Below are 20462 nucleotides of genomic sequence, written 5' to 3' on the forward strand. Positions count from 1 at the left end.
ACACACACACACACACACAGATCATGTTTGACAGACAGCTCTCATCATGTGGCCTGCATGCTGTCATGCAGCCACGCCCCCTGCTGTGACGGTAGAGTGGAGTCATCCAGAACGGTTCTCTCTCTGCCTCACGCGCACACGCACGAACGCACACACACAACCCAGTCGAGGGAACACCAGCAAACACCGGAGCAAAGTCCCTGTTATATTAGCCCACATTTCACACGCACGCACCCACGCACACACACACACACACACACACACACACACACACACACACACACACACACACACACACACACACACAGGGCAGGGGAAGCTCGAGTCGTCGCCATGCAGTTTGCAGTCAGTGTGTGTGTGAGAGCAGAGCAGAGCAGAACACAAGACAGACTGGAATAAACCGCTCGATCTGTGCGTGTTTATTCATCTCCCCGGACCCCCGCGGTCGCGGACCCCCGCTAGACAGACGCACACACAGCGGTGTCAGGGTGTTGTTTAAAGAGGATTTAAAGCATGTGCGCACGGATATTCTGTTTGACTTCCACCGCGTCTGTGCTGCACTCAACCAGGCGGTGATCGCTCCGTTTCTCCCCGGGCTCCGTGCGTCTCTCTCCCGGTCTCTCTGCGGTCCGGGACCCCGGTGCGTTTGGAAGGAGTCGAGATCCTCCCCGGACCCCCTATACCTCCACCAGTCCACCTCCACCTCCAGCACCCACCCAGGCGACCCAGCCCGCCCTGCCCTGCGCGCCCCTCTCTCTGCCCCCGGTCCGGACCGGTGCCAACCATGGGGGGCAACCTGGGCTGCCACCGCTCCATCCCCCGGGATCCCGGAGACTTCTCCTCCGGCTCCTCGTGCCACGGCAAGAAGCGCAAGTTCAGCGCGGCGTGCAACTTCACCCCGGGCCTCATCATGGTCAACCAGGAGCGGCTGAACATCAACCTGGCCACCGAGGAGGAGCTGATGACCCTGCCGGGGGTGAACCGCTGCGTGGCGCGCAGCATCGTGGAGTACCGGGACTGCATAGGGGGCTTCAAGAAGGTGGAGGACCTGGCGCTGGTCAGCGGGGTGGGGGCCACCAAGCTGGAGAGCATCAAGCTGGAGATCTGTGTGAACAGTAGAAGCTCCTCGTCCCAGCACAGCCCCTCCTCCCTGAGGAGAGACATGGACCCCCACCAGGTAAACTCTACCTTCTACTGCATCTTCAACAGGGGGTCCTGGACCTATGGTCCGGGACCCCTAGGGGCTCTTCAGAGTTACTACAGGGGGTCCTCCAAATCTTTGAGTGATAGAACTTTTATTATTATTATTATTATTATTATTATATATTAACCACTTGAATCCTAGTGTCCATATTCTGAGAACTTTAGCCAAAAATAGCCGATCTACCGCGAGGCGTTGTGAGCTTGTAGATCGGCTATTTTTGACAAAGAGCTTTTGGTGTAGAGGGGGGAAAAGAGCAGACTAAGTACAGAGTGAAAGGTCAAGTTTATTAAGTAGGCCTTGGCGGTTCAAGTGGTGAAATATCTGAGAACAGAACACAAATGGACAGGAATCCAAAATACACTGATGATTATGCTGTCAAACAATGAAACTATATGGAATCTATGAACAGGTTATGGGGGTCCCTGCTTCATCTCTCTCTCAACTAAGGGGTCCTTGGCCTGAAAACGTTGAAGACCCCTGCTCTACCTTCTACTGCAGGGCAAGGCAACCTTAGGCACGGGGTGGGTGCCACTGCCAACACTGGTACAGGGAGGGTGATCACTGGCACACTGGCAGAAGTGTGTGAGAGAGATTATATTTTAAAATCAAATGTTTTAAACGTGGTCAATTAAATTAAGTCACATCATTTGCAACAAAGTACATATGCTGCTGCACATAAGTCTACATTTATTTAAAAAAAAATATTATAACTTTGACAAGGGACCAGTCGAACAGAGATGCCAGGGACCCCCATATAAGAGGAGATTTATACGGCTCCAGCTTGTGATTCTGAATCGTTTTAATTTCAAGGACCCCCAGTTTAATGGCACTTGTTCTGGCACTTCTATCTTTGAGACCCCAATTTATATTGTAAAATCAACGTTAATCGTTCATTTAACTCCCCCCCCTTCCCCCCCGGAACTCCCTCAAGGACCCCACTACTTTGAGAACCAATGTTCTGCTTATTGTGCAGCACTGCCACACAAGTGTGGAATGCCCTGAACCCTTCCATTAAAGGAGTAGTTCAGCCACAAAATGACATATTTTCTATTGATTTATACTCACCCCATGGAGACTTGAGTTCAATAATATTTTTTTTATTGCATTCCCCATTGATTCCGGGTGGAGACCCAAACTTAGTTTTTTTTATTCAGGTCACGCCCTGTAAATAACTTTTTCATCCACGGCATCCCTGAATATAGAATCTCATATTGTGTCTTCCTTTCCATGGGGTGGGTGAGTAGTAATCAATAGAAAATAAGTCATGTTGGGGTTATTATTATTATTAACCTTAGGCATGGTGCCAACATTGGCACAGGGGAGGGTGATCACTGGCACTCTGGCATAAGTGTGAGAGAGGATTTTTCTACATTTTAAAATCAAATATTTGTTTAACACAATTGGTCAATTAAATGAAGGCACCTAATTTACAGCAAATGACATCCTGCACATAATTCTACATTCATTAAAACTCTGAACTCTGACAGGTAGGCATGTCAGAGAGAGGTGGATTATTGAGTCTAATGATCGTTATACAATGTCCTGCCAATTAAAATATGTCAGAAATCAGAATGTTTAATGGGGAGTCATTAAAATGTATGTTGACATGGCTCACTGACTGTCTAGAAAATAAAAACATGGCACTTCATTTCATAAAGGTTGCCGAGCCCTGCTTTAAAACTGAACTGAAAATTCACCAGAGGCGGAGGTAATGATCACTTCTCCCTTAGGGCCAGTGCTGTGTTCTACCTGTCACGCGGGTATACGCCGTATGCTGTGAAGATTTATTTTTTCGAAAAAGCGAATGCCCTCGTGAACCTTTCAAAGTAGTGTATCTGATAGGCATTATGTACTGGCGTCTGCCCTGGCCACACGAATAGCCACGGATCATAGATTATAGTATGCCCTCAAAAAAAGTCTAGGGCCGAGACAAAAAGTTTGCGCGCGCGCACACAAGTTTGGACTGTACCTAGCCTGGTTGCCAGCCTGTTTGCTCCATTCCGATCTGTTTGTCTCTCCGCGTCACAGTCTGGAAATTACTCAGTTGACTTGAATTTCTGAACGTCCGTTGTGACATAGCGAGGACGTTGCTGATTGGGTGTTGTTCCAACAAATCAGAGTAGGGTTAGGTAGCTGCGTCATCAGCCAGCCAATACACACTGGTGTGTTTGACAGACATCACCAAAGACCAATCGGAAGCCACGGCTGGGTGAATCCCGCTTCAATGTCCCACCTCCGCTTGGAGATAGGAGGCTTTCCAGACTGTTATGCGGAGAGACAAAACAAATCGCGGAACGGAGCGAACAGGCTGACAACCAGGCTAGACAGTACCTGTACTGTTCTAGATTTTTTCTAATTTAACACTCGTATCAATCTCTCCCCATGTCCTCAGCAGACCCACCGTGACCACGGCCTGTGCTCCTTCTCCGGGACGGGCATGAACATCAACACGGCCACGCCCGCCCAGCTGCAGAGCATCCGCGGCATCACCGAGAAGATCGCCCGCAACATCGTGGCGTACCGGGCGGAGCGCGGGCCCTTCCGCAGCATCGAGGACCTGGTCAAGGTGGACAGCATCAACGGATCGCTGCTCGACAAGATCCGCTTCCACGTGTTCGTGGAGCGATCGCGCACGCCCTCCACCAACACCAACAATGGAGGAGGAGGACACAACCGCTCCCACCCCAGCCCCACCTCCTTCAGCAGGTACCCAAACACACACACATCAAAGTGGGCTTGAGCCAGGGGGCACGGTGGCGCTGGTAGCACTGTCGCCTCACAGCTAGAAGGTCCTGGGTTCGATTCCTGCCGGGGGACGCTGTTGGCGCTGGAGGCGTGTTCTCTCCTCCGCGTCATCAGTTCCCACACCCTAGGTGGGGTTGGCGATAGGGCTTTTCTGTGTGGAGTTTGCATGTTCTCCCCGTGTCTCCTAGGGTGGATACCCTCACAAACACATGGAGTAATCCTGGTCTCTATACTGCCTCCCCCTGGCCAGCCGGGGCTCCCCAGGCGTGGAAGAGGGAGAGCAGAAACCAGGATTACAGCTTAGGCAATTGGCACTGGGTGAAAAAATGGGTTACAGAATTGTGGGATAAAAACTATTTAAAAAAAGGGGGCTTGAGCCCCTGCCCTTTTATCCGTCTCTAAAAAGTGCCCTCTCCAGACCATGAATACAGTTTTTACTATAGTGTGAAAGAAATGCCAACACCCTCTTTCCATGCCATACCTGAAGGCAGCATTCAAGAGAATTGCCTTGTCCAAACTCTCCTGAACTAGAAATCAACATCTTATGTTGAAAGAATTGCCCTCTCTGTGTAGAAATCCATGCCCTGTGCCACATCTCCAATATTCACTTTAGTACCGAAAATAGTCAACCTCCAAGCTCACAACGCGTCGCACCCCGACGTGTTGTGGGCTTGGAGGTCTGCTATTTTCGATATTTCCACCAAAAGGCCCTTTTTACACATGTCAGCCCCTGCCTCTCTAACATTCTGCTTGCGTCCCTGTGTTCCAGCCTGCGCAGTGAGGAGTTGGAGCTCCCCCCCGGCGGGCCCACCCACATGGCGTCCACGCGGCCCCACGTGGAGCCTCCTCCCCCCGCCCTGCGGGACGGCAAGGCGGTGGTGCGCCTGGCCACCTGGAACCTGCAGCACTGCTCCTGTGACAAGGCCAACAACCCCGGGGTCAAGGAGGTCGTCTGCATGACCCTACTGGAGAACGAGTGAGTCTGGACGCTTATTCATACTATTATTACTAGCGCCAGCAGAGCGCGCAAGTTCTGCAATCAGCTGGGTATGTACTGTATGTATGTTGGTGTCCTCTCTTGTTTGAGACCGTAGCCCAATCAGGGACCAGCATCTCTGGCAACGTCATCATTAACAGCCAATGAGGGAGCAGTATTCCTGGTGATGCCAGTGGTGATGTCATTGGCATTGGCATAATATATCAGTTTTCTTTGGAAGTGGTGATACCAGTGGTGAGAGCACCTCATTTTGTGCTTTATTGACACATTTTGCGCAGGCCCCCTATGTCCCTGGACCCCACTTTGAGAATTTGATTTAGGCCTATTATTAGTATCATTATATCACTTTAAAATTGTACCAGGGAATCATTTGGCCTCTGTGTGTGTAACACAGAACACCAATGAGCTGGCCAGATGTATGGAGAACCGAGATGACTGGAAACAACGATGGAGGGCTCGTCTGAGGACGACCTAGATAGAGATAGATAGTGTGTAACTAGTTTCAGCTGATTCACTGCTGCTTGTATTTAGCTGATTATTGGTGCGACAGAAGAGATTTGGGTCCCTGTGAATAATGTTCAGTTTACACCTACACTCATAATGTCACACACAAAGAAATACAGAGATGTTTGAGTGGTGCTAACTGCTTCTACATCTGGCCTTGTCTTTCTGTACGTCCGTCCCGCAGAGCAGGGCATTAGCCAAGCGCCGCAGGACGTTTAATGAAATTAAGTCATAAAAGGCCCTGCTCACTTCACACTGGGTGTGATTTATTATTTTAAAGGAATACATCATCATATCAAAAGTACTTCATGTTTCTCTCCATTGGATCAGTGGTGGTTGGCAGGGTCACCCATGCCAAGAAGGTCCTGGGTTCCATCCTGACTGGTCCTTTCTGTTCAGTATAGTTTGCTTGTCCTCTCCCAGTGTTTATTACAGTATGTGGGGTTCTCCCAAAGCAGAAGGCATGCATGTGCAGCGCTATAGCATACTCTATTCTGGGGCAAACATTCAGCAAAAAAGCAGATAGCGTTGTTGTGAGCTTGTATATAGACCTTTTTTTCCAGCGAAGATATTGGAGGGGGTCCTGAGGCCCAGCCCTGAGGGACACTGGCATTCCTGGAATTTCATCATTTTAGGGGCAAGGCCACTTTGCTGTTGTCCATTTTTTGAGGGCACAAAAAGGCCATGTTCCAGGGCAGGAAGGCCATCAAATAAAACAAGATTTTCGTCCATTTATATAATTAATTGAATTTAAGGGTTATGGGTTAAAACTTTAAATGTAATATGTAGCTGTGAAATAAATACATTTGTTTGAAAATGGGGACTCAACAAGTCACTGGTGTCTACATGACAAGAAAGAGACACTGGTGTCTACTGTCTACATACTGGCAAGAAAGAGACAGAGGAGAAAGTGGTACAGTCAGCTGGGGCATTAAGGCCACTGTGGTCTCAGGTCATGCCATTTTTTGGAGGGCTCACAAGGCCAAACTGAGGGGCAACGACGGCCATGGCCTTCATGGCCTCCATGAAATTCCTGCCCTGGACACCGGTCAATGAAGTATTAGAGCTTTAAGTGTTCAAGGAAGGACATACTGTACACACCTGGCACAGTGCCCGCGAGCAAGGCATTATTAGCCTTAGAGCTGGAGCTGTGGTCCCAGGCCAGGCCACTGCTGCTCAGTGGCTGCTGTGGTCAAACTCCACAATGTAGGCCACGTGATAATCAATGAAAGCAGATAAAACAGATCGATCAGGTGTGTGTTAAAGGTGCATGGTGTAATGTTTACCACAGAGATAGTGGAGCCTGCCTGCTTTCTCTGGGGACATTCCTGGAAATGCATTTGTGTCAAACGGTATCGTGTCAAAGGTCATGTCCAAGATCTAGACGCAGGATCTAAATGTCAGGGTGTCAGGGTGACCAAACACAACCACCCTGATTTTATGAGTTACATTATCTCACAACAGTGAGTACACTCCTCTCATTTCTGCAGATATGTAATGATATCTCTTCATGGGACAACACTGAAGAAATGACACTTTGATACCATGTGAAGTGGTCAGTGTACAGCTTGGATAACAGTGTAATTTTATTGTCCCCTCAAACTAACTCGACCTACCATACAGCCATTAATGTCTAAACAGCTGGCAACAAAAGTGAGTACACCCCTAAGTGAAAAAGTGTAATTTCTTCAGTGTTGTCCCATGAAGAGATATAATTAAATATTTGCAGAAATCAGAGGGGTAAACTCACTTTTGTGAGATACTGTATATTGTATTAACATACTCTACCATACAGATTGGACAAGATATGATTTTATTCTCTCAAAGAAAATGACATAGTCGAGCTTTGCTAACTCACTCAGTGCGTAGTGTCTTCTGGTTAGACTGATGATTGTCTTTGTTCCTGGTCTACCTACGTTTTGTCCTTGCTTATTGCATTAAGAGCATCTGCTAAATGCCTAAATTGTAAATTGTGAGTTGTTTGACAGTGACAGTGTGTGACAGTGACAGTGTGTGACAGCGTGTGGCAGTGCCAGCTTTCCCACTTGGCACCTGGTGACGGGGTTTGGTTGACATTAATGCATCATGCGTGGCATGGAGCCAGTATCATGGGCGGGGCTCTGAAACTCTCTTGGCTCCACTCGACACATTGTTGCACAGTGTATGTCACATTAACACTGTACTGGACACATTGTTGTACAGTGTATGTCACATTAACACTGTACTGGACACATTGTTGCACAGTGTATGTCACATTAACACTGTACTGGACACATTGTTGTACAGTGTATGTCACATTAACACTGTACTGGACACATTGTTGTACAGTGTTATGTCACATTAACACTGTACTGGACACATTGTTGTACAGTGTTATGTTACATTAACACTGTACTCGACACATTGTTGCACAGTGTTATGTCACATTAACACTGTACTGGACACATTGTTGTACAGTGTTATGTTACATTAACACTGTACTGGACACATTGTTGCACAGTGTTATGTCACATTAACACTGTACTGGACACATTGTTGTACAGTGTTATGTTACATTAACACTGTACTCGACACATTGTTGCACAGTGTTATGTCACATTAACACTGTACTGGACACATTGTTGCACAGTGTTATGTCACATTAACACTGTACTGGACACATTGTTGCACTGTGTTATGTTACATTAACACTGTACTGGACACATTGTTGCACAGTGTTATGTTACATTAACACTGTACATCAACTAATAGTCTCTGGAGGGTGGAAACCTCATCATTATGGCCAAAACATTTATTTAAATTCAAAGACAGCAAAAGTAGCTTTTGGCAACATTACAGATCCTTCTAAAAAAATTGAATATTGTGTAAACGTACATTTTCTTGAAACTTTCATATATTCTAGATACGTTGCACATTCAGTGAATTATTCCAAACCTTTTTTATGTTAACCTTTTGAATTGTTATGGCATACAGCTCATGAATATCAAAAGTCCATATTTCAAACTATTACAATATTACACAAGACCACTCAAAACAAGGATTTATAATAGAAATGTCAAGTCAGAGTTGCTTGAAGTCCAGTGGGAGGTTTCTGAAGTCAGTTATGATTTGGGGTTCTATGGCATCTGCAATGCTTTTTTACACAATATCTTTTTTTATGGATCTGTAGATGTATTCATTCACTGTACAGTGATATACTTGACTTATTATGAATTGGTGATAGTTGTATTCGTTGCACACATTATTATCCAGTGCAGCTTCATTCTTATCCATCTGGTCTTGCTTTTTGGCTGTGCCTGAACAAGTTCTGTTTTAGTTAAACAGCTCTACATTTCCCCATTGCACATCATTGCTGGAGAGTGTTTGTTCAGTAACAGTGGGTCGACTACAGTACATGTCTCTCCAGCTCTCTAGTAAACAGAGAAGACATATTCAGGTTCGGGATACCATTTTCATCCAGTCAGGATCCAGGATAAACTAGTGTAAAGTGGAAGTGATGAATCATGACACAAAGAAATGAGCAGACAAAGCTGGCACCGGAACACTGATCAATGATCTTTAGTGGTCAGGGTTCTGCTCTCTCCCGATTGGAGAAAACGTGTAACCCACCTGAAAATGAGTTTTCTGTTTATTAAAGAGCTGGAGAGGCAGGGGGATAGCAACGATTAGCATTGTATTCTAGAGCTTTAACAATAAACCTTTTGCTTTAACTCAAAAACGTCACATCAGACACTGAGCACCTTCAACTCTCCCTGGCCGTTTCACTGTCAGTGCTGGTGCTGTTATGACTCTTAAACTGCCCTCAGAGCATCAATAAATCTTTATATCCTCATAAAGTGTCACAGTCAAATGCAATGAGGCTCCATTACCTTACTCTGCACACATCACATGACCCCTTTGTGTCTGTCTATCTGTCACTAAACAGTGTGTCATACACCCTCGCGCAGTGTTAGTTTAACTGACACTGATGTAAAAAATGAACCCCTGAGGTCTATTTTACACTATTTCTTAATACCATACAGCAGTGCTTCCCAGCTATGTGAGGAAGAGTTGCTAAGCAAATGGAACCTTTTATAATAAGTGGAGGGGATGATTGAGTGTGTCACTAAAGCGGTGTATTTCGATGTGGCCGTTTTCTTTTTTTTTTATCTTATCATTTTTATCCAATGATTTTGTAACCCATTTTTCACCCAGTGCCAGTTGCCTAAGCTGTAATCCTGGGCTCTGCTCTCCCTCTGCCAACCTGGGGAGAGCCCTGAACTGAGCTCATGCTTCCTTCAGTGCAGGCTACTGACTGGGGGATATTTAATCCAGGGGATTGATGACGTTTTAATTGGATTTTATCATAAATTATTTATTGCCTTGGGATGTGATTGCTGATGAGAGCAGCTGTGGTTCTTAATAATGTCCCTCTGGGGGATCAATAAAGTATTTCTGTTTTATAGTATAGAATCACACGCGCACACACACACACACACACGCACACCCCGGAACAGCCATTCCTTCTCTTGTGTCATGCCACCCATTTCCTCTGTTCTTACCTACAGTAATGCACCAGTAATGAGGTTAGGTTGCAGTGTTTCTCAAATGGGGGTATGTGTACCCCTAGGGGGACGCCAGGGTACTGCAGGGGGTATGTGAGAAAAATGTGAATAATGTATGTTACTGTTATGGGTAATGACAAAACATTGACAGACTGTGTGTGAACCTGCTAATCTGTAGATTATTTAACCAAATTACATCAATGCCCTGACTAGTACAACTGTTATTGAATAGAAAGCAATGTTTATTTGCCATTATGCTGTTTTATTATGAACATATTGGCATGGGAACCTAACTTTTGATGTACATCTTTCTAAGCAAAATGCTGTATTCAAGGGTTACTGCAGCCTAAAGAGTTTGAGAACTACTGTTCTGTTGTAATGCACCAGTGATGAGCTGTACAACAACTAGGCTAGGAGGGCAACAGGCCAGAACTATCAGGAGGATTCTCTCTGTTTGCGCAGTGCTGTGTGTGTGTGTGTGTGTGTGTGTGTGTGTGTGTGTGTGTGTGTGTGTGTGTGTGTGTGTGTGTGTGTGTGTGTGTGTGTGTGTGTGTGTGTGTGTGTGTGTGTGTGTGTGTGTGTGTGTGTGTGTGTGTGTGTGTGTGTGTGTGTGCTACACTACAAGCCATTATATCTAAGCTATACGTGTCAGCTCATTGTTTTTTGATTTGCCAGCTTTGGGGTCTTGATGGCCGGTGGTCAGAGGGGGTCTAAGGATTACGAAGTGTAAGGGCCGATTCATACTCCACTTTTAGAGCCAAAAATATTTGGGTTCGGCTCTGTCCAAACTACAATATGACGTCATTCAGAGGTTCTGGGGGGTGGGTACCGTCATTAATTCGGCTGTTCGGTGCCACCGAGATTTTGTGACTCCCCGAACCGAACCGAAATACATTCAGCTCTAATAGTGGAGTATGAGGCATTAAGATACTGCTGCTCAACCTCCTCCATTAGGCAGTCTGTCTGTATGGAGGAGAAGGTTACTGTACTCATGACTTTATTTTTATGATGACTGTGAATACGTTCATGTGCGTTGTTTACCATTCTGTATATTTTGAACGTCTGGATGCATGCCTGCAATTTCGAGTTTGTAGGGCATCAGAAGCAACTGTGTGTGTGTGTGTGTGTGTGTGTGTGTGTGTGTGTGTGTGTGTGTGTGTGTGTGTGTGTGTGTGTGTGTGTGTGTGTGTGTGTGTGTGTGTGTGTGTGTGTGTGTGTGTGTGTGTGTGTGTGTGTGTGTGGACGCTCTGGTGTGTGTGTGTATGGCGGCTTTTCCGTGCCAGCTAAGCGAAGCGACGCATGTGTGGCAAATGGCTTTTTGTTTACATATGCGTGCGTGCATGCATGCGTTAGTTCTGCTCCAGTGGCACTCCGGGGCACACGTTGCGCTGCATCAAAGCGTCTGGACGCATCGCGTCTTTACACGATGGTTCCGCGAAGGTACGCGTGACATGTAATGTAAAAAAAAAAAAAATCTCAGATTTTTTTTTTTTTTTTACAGAATTTAATTCTGTAAATGTACAGTGATTCTTATATCAATGGTTTAATTGTATTCGTTTTAAGCAGTAACTCATTCCAGTTCAAATACAGACCAAACCATTCAATTCTATGCCATTGCCATCCACTATTGTTGCCTGTTTAACAATGCAGATCTAAGAGTTTAAATATATTTTACTCTGTTGTGAGTAAAAATTAATCTGATTATTATAGAAGAGGGCTTTGCACATAAAGAGTGCTGCTGCATTATATCCTATATAAATTATATGAAGAAGTAATCCATTATTTGGGGTGACGACAACCAGAATGCAGAATAGACTATCATTAGTTGGCTGAGAATAATGCCACAATGTTTTAAATGATCTAATGTAACTTTGAGAAGCGCAGAGCTGGTCAGAGTCCAATCAGACCATCTGCAGGAGCGCTAATTGGGTTGACTCGTTGACCTAGGCCGACCTATGCAATGACAGTAGGCCTATTAATTCATTTATCAAAATATCAAAATTCATTCAATTTGTCCACACATCCAGTGTGGAAGACAGACAGACAGACAGACAGACAGACAGACAGACAGACAGACAGACAGACAGACAGACAGACAGACAGACTGATTGATTTCATTTTCCCATTGCACATGCATATAGAGAACGTCAAGTCAGTCAGTTTCAGCACCACAGCCCCTCATCACACAGATAGACAGCTGTTAAAAGTGGTTGCACATAAACAGAAATAGGCCTCTAATATTTGACAATTTGGCCAATGTTTAATTTGTCACGGTTAAGGTATGTCCTCACCGGCGAATTAGCGAAAGCGACGTGAATAAAGGTCTCTATCTCTCTCTCTCTCTCTCTCTCTCTCTCTCTCTCTCTCTCTCTCTCTCTCTCTCTCTCTCATGATATGTATACATTGTATAGGCCTAGGCCTATATGTGATGTTCTGTCATGACAAACAGCCTTCTTTTTTTTCCCAATACTCTCCAATACTTCTGAACATTTGGAATCAGTTTTGAAAGAAGATCTGACACTGTCATGACAGCGCTTCTGCCTATACGCTGATGCATGTGTGAATGAATAGCCTTAATCAGTCAAGCAACGAAACATTCCCTGGTTAAATTAAAGTATATAAATGGGCTAAACAAATAAAATAAACAGCATTTGTTATTTTAGTCCGTAACACAGCACTTTTCTTTGTATGAATCAACACTTATTCGTTCAGTTTAATAGTCCCAAAAATCCAGCGCTGGGCGCAAGGCCGCGCCGGGATCAACCTCGTCCTCTCCCTCGTCAACCTCGTCCTCTCCCTCGTCAGCTCTGTGCTCATTTTGCCACTCTGCAAACTCGTTGTCTGCATTTTGGGCCGGAGGAGCGGCAGCAGCAGCATCCTCATCCTCTCCATCTGGTCTTGGTGCAACAGGCACATATATTTGTATTTTTTTTTTTTTTCCCCTCAAGCCCGACCCAGCCCAAAGCCCGACATGTGCGTGACAAATTGAGCCCGGCCCGGCCCGCGCCGCGCCGACCCGTCGGGTCCCGTCGGGCTCGGGCTGAAATTCTAAGCTCTTATGTGCAGGCTGCTGCCTCAGTAGGCCTATGCACTCCAGCCGACAAGTGTGTGACTGCATGCCCTGGTTCTGCTGCTGCTCACTGTGCACTCTTGTGACGTTGTTTTAGGCAGAAACAGTTGTCTGATTTTCACAGTAAAAAGATGAGTCCAATTACCAGTAGCCTACTTTCCTTCTACTCCACTACACTTCGGATCCTTTTGTAAGGTGTTGTAGCCTATTCATTTTAAGCTCTAACTCATTCATGAACACAAGGGTCCATTTGGTTTCATCTTATGTTCTAAATAAAATAAAGGTTAACGTCAGTCTTGCCTGACTTTCATGAGGGCAGAGGTATAGGCCTACTTTTTTTTTTTTCTTCTCGGTGATATACACGGCAGCACGTCATTACTTTCTTTCTGACAGTGGATTTCAACCAGTGGTCCGGGGCCCCCCAGTGGTTCTTGAGGGGGTGCCAGGTGTCTGTCTGTCTGTCTGTCTGTCTGTCTGTCTGTCTGTCTGTCTGTCTGTCTGTCTGTCTGTCTGTCTGTATATATAAAGATATTGGCGAAGCATACGTTGTGCCATTGACCGTTAAAATGTTTAATTGGCCGGTAATTATAAAGTCCACCGGACACTGTGACCGGCTGGGAAAATGTCTCCCTTATATCATTTGGCTCCCTTTAGGCTATTTTATCAGATTTAAGCCTATTATTCTTATTATTATTTGGTTAAAGTAGTAGGCTACAACCATTAAAACAACATCATCATTTTTGTATCATGATCTGTCAGCATGGTTTAAATCCCGAAGGGTGAGCGTGCTGCGCTTCTTCTGTGCTGTGCGCTGTTAAAATCAGCCTATTCGTCGTACGATGGTGACGCGCGTTGAAAATATCAGAGCTACAAGCTCACAACTCGTCGCAATTCGCCACGCTATGAGCTTGTATATCTGCTATAGATACGCAACACGGGGCGAGCTGCCTGCAGCTCTAGCGCTTGTCCCAAATCAGCGCTGTCTTGTTCGCTGGAGACCCTGCAGAGTCGGGGTTTACCAGTGGCGTCAGTTCAGCAAAAGCTAAGGTATGGCAACATGACTGGTGTCTTGCACGCGCGCCCTCGCGTGCGTGCAAGACACCAGTCATGTTGCCATACCTTAGCAACAGACATGATGAAAAGTACATTTTATTATTTCATCCATCCATTCATTACACATCCATTACACATGCAGTGTCAGCGTTACACTTGTCAAGCCGACATTTCATTGAATTCATAGGGTATTTATTTTTGTTCGATATGATTACAGTATATTGAGTCTACAGCAGTGGGTCTCAACCAGTGGTCCGGGGACCACCAGTGCTGTGTTGGTCCTTGAGGGGTTAGGGTTTCCATGCAGGTGATCTCCAGTTAAAATATGGAGAGTAACCAAACGGAACTATAGACCCTTAACTCTTGAGAGCGTAAAATGAAACCAAATGGACCCTGCCTGCCTTGGTTTTGTACTGCGCCGTTGGTTCGTTCTGGGCGAGCGGTTGTTTTTTGTGCAACTAAAATACTCCTGTGCACATTACATTGGCGTAGGCCTATAGGAAAAAATAAATAAAGCCAAGGAGAACTATTAACGGCGAAACACAGGCCCACGAACAAAATATTTATATAGCGAATAGGCCTATATTTGTTTAATTTCGCCGTTTTAAAGCACCATGCTGGCGAGGAGGCTGCGCAAAAAAAGTGATTGTGCTGTCAAACAATGAAACTATATGGAATCTATGAAGGTTGTGGGGATCCCTGCTTCATCTCTCTCGCCTGTGACACCACGCAAAGCGTTTCGGGGTATTCCGAGTTTTGCACGATCTGATCATCTGCTTCAAATACCACCAGTGGTCCTTGAGGCTTGAGGTGGTCCACAATCCCCAGCTTATTAATGATGGAGTTGGACAGTTGGTAACCAAATGGACCTCGGCGCTTGCCGAGATCTCTCTCTCTCTCTCTCTCTCTCTCTCTCTCTCTCTCTCTCTCTCTCTCTCTCTCTCTCTCTGCTCTCACTGGGCGCAGTGGGGCAAAGTAACTAAGTAGATTTACTTATACTGTATACTCAAGTAAAATGTTGAGGTAATTAAAAGATATGATTAGGCCTATTATATTATATAAAACATCCATTGATCCACTTTAGCCGTACGTTTTATGCCTATATGCCTATAACAAGACAACTAAAGGAAAGAGAGAGAGGGGGAGGGGTTATTATTACCCTTATTACTATACTACTAACTAGGTAACCTCGCACACCAGGCTTTACTAACTAGGCAAGGGGCTGCCTCTCCGCTGAGCGCATGCATGCATTGCTGCGTGACAGACAGACAGACAGACAGACAGACAGACAGACAGACAGACAGACAGACAGACAGACCTGGCCCTATTGCGAAGGGCAAATGCGTTGTACAGTAGTTATCTAAACCGGAGCATGGAGGAGCTTGGAACATGCATGGTACAAAAAAAATGGCGGAATGGCAGAGAATCTATGCAGATTAGCAGTAGGCCTAAATGGTGAGGCCACATTCTCATAATATAATTCGGTTTAGTCGTGCGAATGGGAGGGGTGAAGTTGCCACATTCTTGCATATTTAATTGATACGTTTGCGCTCGCACTGCACTTTGTCATCCGAAACAAGGAATCGTCCGTGCACGTCTGTCCAGGGACATGAATGTATCCAAGCTGCATAATAATGCCTCCTCCATCTCCCTGTGTGTAACCGCAGGACCCCCGCAAGCGCCGCATTAGCCTATTTATCAGCGGTCAACGTTCGTAAACGGGCAATCAAAAAATAAAACCAGCGGCGGCGGGAGAGTCTCGCAAAATCTACCAGCAATAAACCAGACAGAAAATACTTTAGCAAGATATGAATATCTACGAAGAGGGCAACGTCTCTCTCTCTCTCTCTCTCTCTCTCTCTCTCTGCCCCTCGTCTTGCCCTCCGCTGGCTCACTCGCTGCGCAAAAGCGTCTCCATTTGGACATGATTTGGCACAGAGAGCAGCGCGCGCGAGCTAGGGCGAGAGACCCACACATCGGCCTATATTATATTAGCCTATAGCCTATATATGATATACAAGTGACTCCAGAAGCACTTTCCTTTCATCTAAATGTGAGCAACTCCTCACAAATAATACACTATGTGCGATGGAGGGAGGGGTGATCAGAAATTAAATCAATGAGGGGAGGAGGCGGCCAGAATGGTCAGAAATCACCTAACCCTAACCCAAAGCCCGATACATAATTGACAATTGGAGACCGGCCCGGCCCGAAGACCGACATTTTTCTAAACAAGCTTAATTGCAGAGTGCGTGTAGCGGCGGCCTTTTGTTTTCATTACATTTTAAATATTGGTGAAGAACAGAGACATGATACCCCTTTCCAACTGTCTTTATTCAATTGTGAAACAGGTCCCGACTCCCGAGGACAATTTAACAATGAACAATCCTTTGAGTTTGCGTTGTGCGACATTTGTGCAATTAAAATAAACAATCTCAAGTTAAGTATGTGTATAAAATATTAGAATGAATAGCCTTAATCAGTCAAGCAACGAAACATTCCCATTCCCTGGTTAAATTAAAGTATGTAAATAGGCTAAACAAATAAAATAAACAGCATTTGTTATTTTAGTCCGTAACACAGCACTTTTCTTTGTATGAATCAACACTTATTCGTTCAGTTTAATAGTCCCAAAAATCCAGCGCTGGGCGCAAGGCCGCACCGGGAGGCCGCACCGGCGAATAATCCAATCAGACAGCAAGCAGCTGAAATTAAATAAAATACATTTATAAATAAATGATAAGATCACAAGAGACCAAGATGACTACATTCTACGTTGGCCATTGGGTATATATTGCCAACAGTTAAAGGCTAGGCTGTACTCACCGATCTTATAAATTGTGATGAAGAAAATCGTTCAACGATGTCCTTCGCTCGGAGATGGTTCTGCCCGCAGCGCTGAAAACCCGTTCACTGGAACTGCTGCTGGCCGGGATGCAAAGCACAGATCTTGCCAATTTTTTTCTTTATTTATTTTTCTCAAGCCCGACCCAGCCCAAAGCCCGACATGTGCGTGACAAATTGAGCCCGGCAGGCCAGGCCGCTGCTCAGAGCTGAAGTTAACAACAAAACAAACAAATAACGAAATAAAGGTCTAAACACAACATAACTGAACAGAACTAAACAAATAATAAATAAAGCAATTTAACTGACAACTTAACCAGAAGGCAGCCATTCCGAAGGGCTCAACTTAGGAACACCAAACAAAACAAAAACAGTTAAATAAATAAATAAATAAATAAATAAATATAAATAAATTAACGAAATATGTATAGTCTCAATCAGTCAAGGATTAAAACATTTGGTTAAAATGCAAATATAAAAATGGGCAAAACAAATAAAAATAACCAGCATCTGTTATTTTAGTCCATAAACACAACACACTTCTACTTAATATATTAGTCCCAACCAGCAGGGCGCAAGGCCGTGACTCATGCATGCGCTGATCTGAAAGTTACATTTCAACATCACATCATCGCCCAAATAATAATAAATAATATATTCGGAATGGCGGGGTGTTTCCAGAAAATGAAACGAAATCTATTTGGTTTCACTTTATACTCTAAAGATTTAAAAGATCCATTTGGTTAACAACTCTCCATAATTTAGCTGTGGACCACTTGGAACTTCCCCCAAGGACCAACGGTGGTCCTTGGCCAACGGTGGTCCTTGGGGGGGGGACCACCAGGACCACCAACTCACCAAAGGACCACCGGTGGTCCTTGAGGGTCTGTATTTTATCCCAATTCAAATAGGCCTATATAAAGCAAATTTGCTACGTCAGCCAAGGAGCACAGAGAGCATGCAGCCCACAGTGGAGAGTGGAGACAGACCAACGCATGCTCGCATGAACGTCTGGATGTTTTATTTGATATACACGTCTACACACACACACGCAGGTTTAGCGCTGAGAATCAAATGGGTGGCACACATCTCACACGTGCGTTCCAGAGCAGAGCAACAAGTCAATCACGCGTACAGTTCATGGCGGCGCTGCATTTGACCGTGTCGTCTCACGCATGATGGCCACATGGCCATTAGATGTATGCGTGCGTTAACACATGCGTTCGCCACAAACGCCTAACACTACGCGACCTCGCGTTCCCCTGTGAGGCACAAAAGAGAAGGCACACGGGGACGCGTGACGGCGACGTTTGCGCGTTATGATTCAAAAGCCATTTGAAAATTACAGGAGACGTTCATGCGTTCAGTACAACACAGATAAAATCGAATGCGTGCGCGCGAGTGTAGCAACGTCCATGTGGCACGATTTGCGCTCGATAGTGTGTGTGCTTGTGAGGGCCGAATGTTCACACACACACACACACACACACACACACACACACACACACACACACACACACACACACACACACACACACACACACAATTTGAGAAACAGAAAGAGCAAATCCTATTTCACGGTTACAAAAGATGTTTTAGCGCTTAGAATTAGAATCAGCACAAATATTTCAGGTTAGGGTTAGACAAGTATTTAGGTGTCAGGTTGGAAGCTATGCCTGATTAGTTGCTTGTGCACCAAAAAGTGTACAGAAAATATCTGATTTACAACAACATTTAGTAATGCTGATGTCCTCATGAGTATAGTGATATGAACGCTGCGTGTCCACGACGTGCACGCACGCACATGAGCGTGTGTGTGTGTGTGTGAGTGCGTGCGTGAGAAGCATCACAAGATCCAGGGCTGAGTTTACTGTGTGGGATGTGGCTCCTCTCCAAGCTGCTACTGGAGTTCAATGAACTCACAGGGTTCTGTGTGCCTCTCCTCTCCTCTCCTCTCCTCTCCTCTCCTCTCCTCTCCTCTCCTCTCCTCTCCTCTCCTCTCCTCTCTGTACAAAGGCTTCTGGACAGAGAGCCAGCCTTTCACCCTCACCACCAGTATACTCCCACTAGGGGTGTAACGATACGTTCAATAGCGATACGATACGCATCACGATACACGGTTGACGATACGATACATGGACAGTATTGGTTCATTCATGGTGATACGATTCAATTCAATGATTTAAAATCGATACAGTAATTATATACGTGTCAATAGTGCATGTTTTTAAGGGAATTATTATGGATATAAATAAGTAAACAATGTGATTCTCAGGCAAATACATGGACATTATATTTCAACACATATGGACAAACCCGCACCTTGACATGAACACAGAGATTACACACATTTATCGATAGACCAAGAGTAGCTATATGGAATGTAAAAGTAATTAAACCCCTCTTTTTCATTTTCCTTCTTAAAATTGCTAAATGCAAGGCACAAATACTTTGTTTCCATACAATCAATTATTTGCACTGCAAAACGATTTGATATCGATTATCTGCATTGTGAAGCGATGCCGATACGATACAAAGCCAAAACGGTACGATATATGCTTCTGCATATCGATATAGTAGATCAGGGGTCTTCAACGTTTTCAGGCCAAGGACTCCTTAGTTGAGAGAGAGATGAAGCAGGGACCCCCACAACCTGTTCATAGATTCCATGTCGTTTCATCGATTGACAGCACAATCATCAGTGTATTTTGGATTCATGTCAATTTGCGTTTTCAGATATTTGACCACTTGAACCGTCAATACTTAATAAACTTGACCTTTCACTCTGTAATTAATCTGCTTTTTTTCCCCTCTACACCAAAGCTCTTTGCCAAAAATAGCCGATCTACAAGCCGATCTACGAGCTTGTAGATCGGCTATTTTTGGCTAAAGTTCTCAGAATATGGATGCTAGGGTTCAAGTGGTTAATATAAAAAAGGAGAAAAGAAGGTTTTTATCACACAAAGATTTGGAGGACCCCCCTCTTGTAACCCTGAGGACCCCCTAGGGGTCCCGGACCCCCTATTGAAGACCCCTGTAGTAGATCATTGCAAATTAAAATAGATTTTTCGATTCAGTTACTATATCGTTACACCCCTAACTCCTACACATATCTCTAGTATTCCAGAGTCACTGTTCAGTTTCTTAGTTCTGACTTCCTCGTGGGTCCCGGGGGGGAAGTGAAACGCGTCCATTATTTAGCCGGCCTGTCGGCGGGGGTTAATATAGTTCATGGGCTGAGCCGTCTGCAGTTGACTCACATGAAACGCAGAACAAACCGGGGTTAATACAGTTCATGGGTGTATACTAGCAGCAGCAGCAGAGCTGTCTTAATGGTAAATGGTGCATTTATACATCGCCTTTTATCCAAGGAGCTTTACATAGATTGTGCATTACCTCAGTGGTTCTCAACCTGTGGGTTCGGGACCCCCCGGGGGGGGTCCCCAAATTATGTTCGGGGGGTCCCCCAGGTGGTGAACTTAATGAGCAACATTGTTTTCT

At 45.1% G+C, this 20462-nt stretch overlaps 1 protein-coding gene across 2 annotated transcripts in view; it reads left to right on the forward strand.

Annotated features, from left to right (window-relative positions):
* Positions 1-366: 366 nt before the first annotated feature.
* Positions 367-20462, forward strand: part of eepd1 (endonuclease/exonuclease/phosphatase family domain containing 1) — an 80484-nt gene continuing 60388 nt past the window's right edge. The window contains exons 1-3 of one of the 2 annotated variants that reach the window (XM_080735028.1): positions 367-1177; positions 3597-3910; positions 4719-4925. In XM_080735028.1, coding sequence (XP_080591154.1) covers positions 785-1177; positions 3597-3910; positions 4719-4925 — 914 coding nt within the window. In that variant the 5' untranslated portion in view covers positions 367-784. The remainder of the gene's footprint in view (positions 1178-3596; positions 3911-4718; positions 4926-20462) is intronic. The other variant, XM_080735029.1, reaches the window with a different exon arrangement.

This window comes from Nannobrachium achirus (genome assembly GCF_963921795.1).
Source record: "Nannobrachium achirus genome assembly, chromosome: 10".
NCBI lineage: Eukaryota > Metazoa > Chordata > Actinopteri > Myctophiformes > Myctophidae > Nannobrachium > Nannobrachium achirus.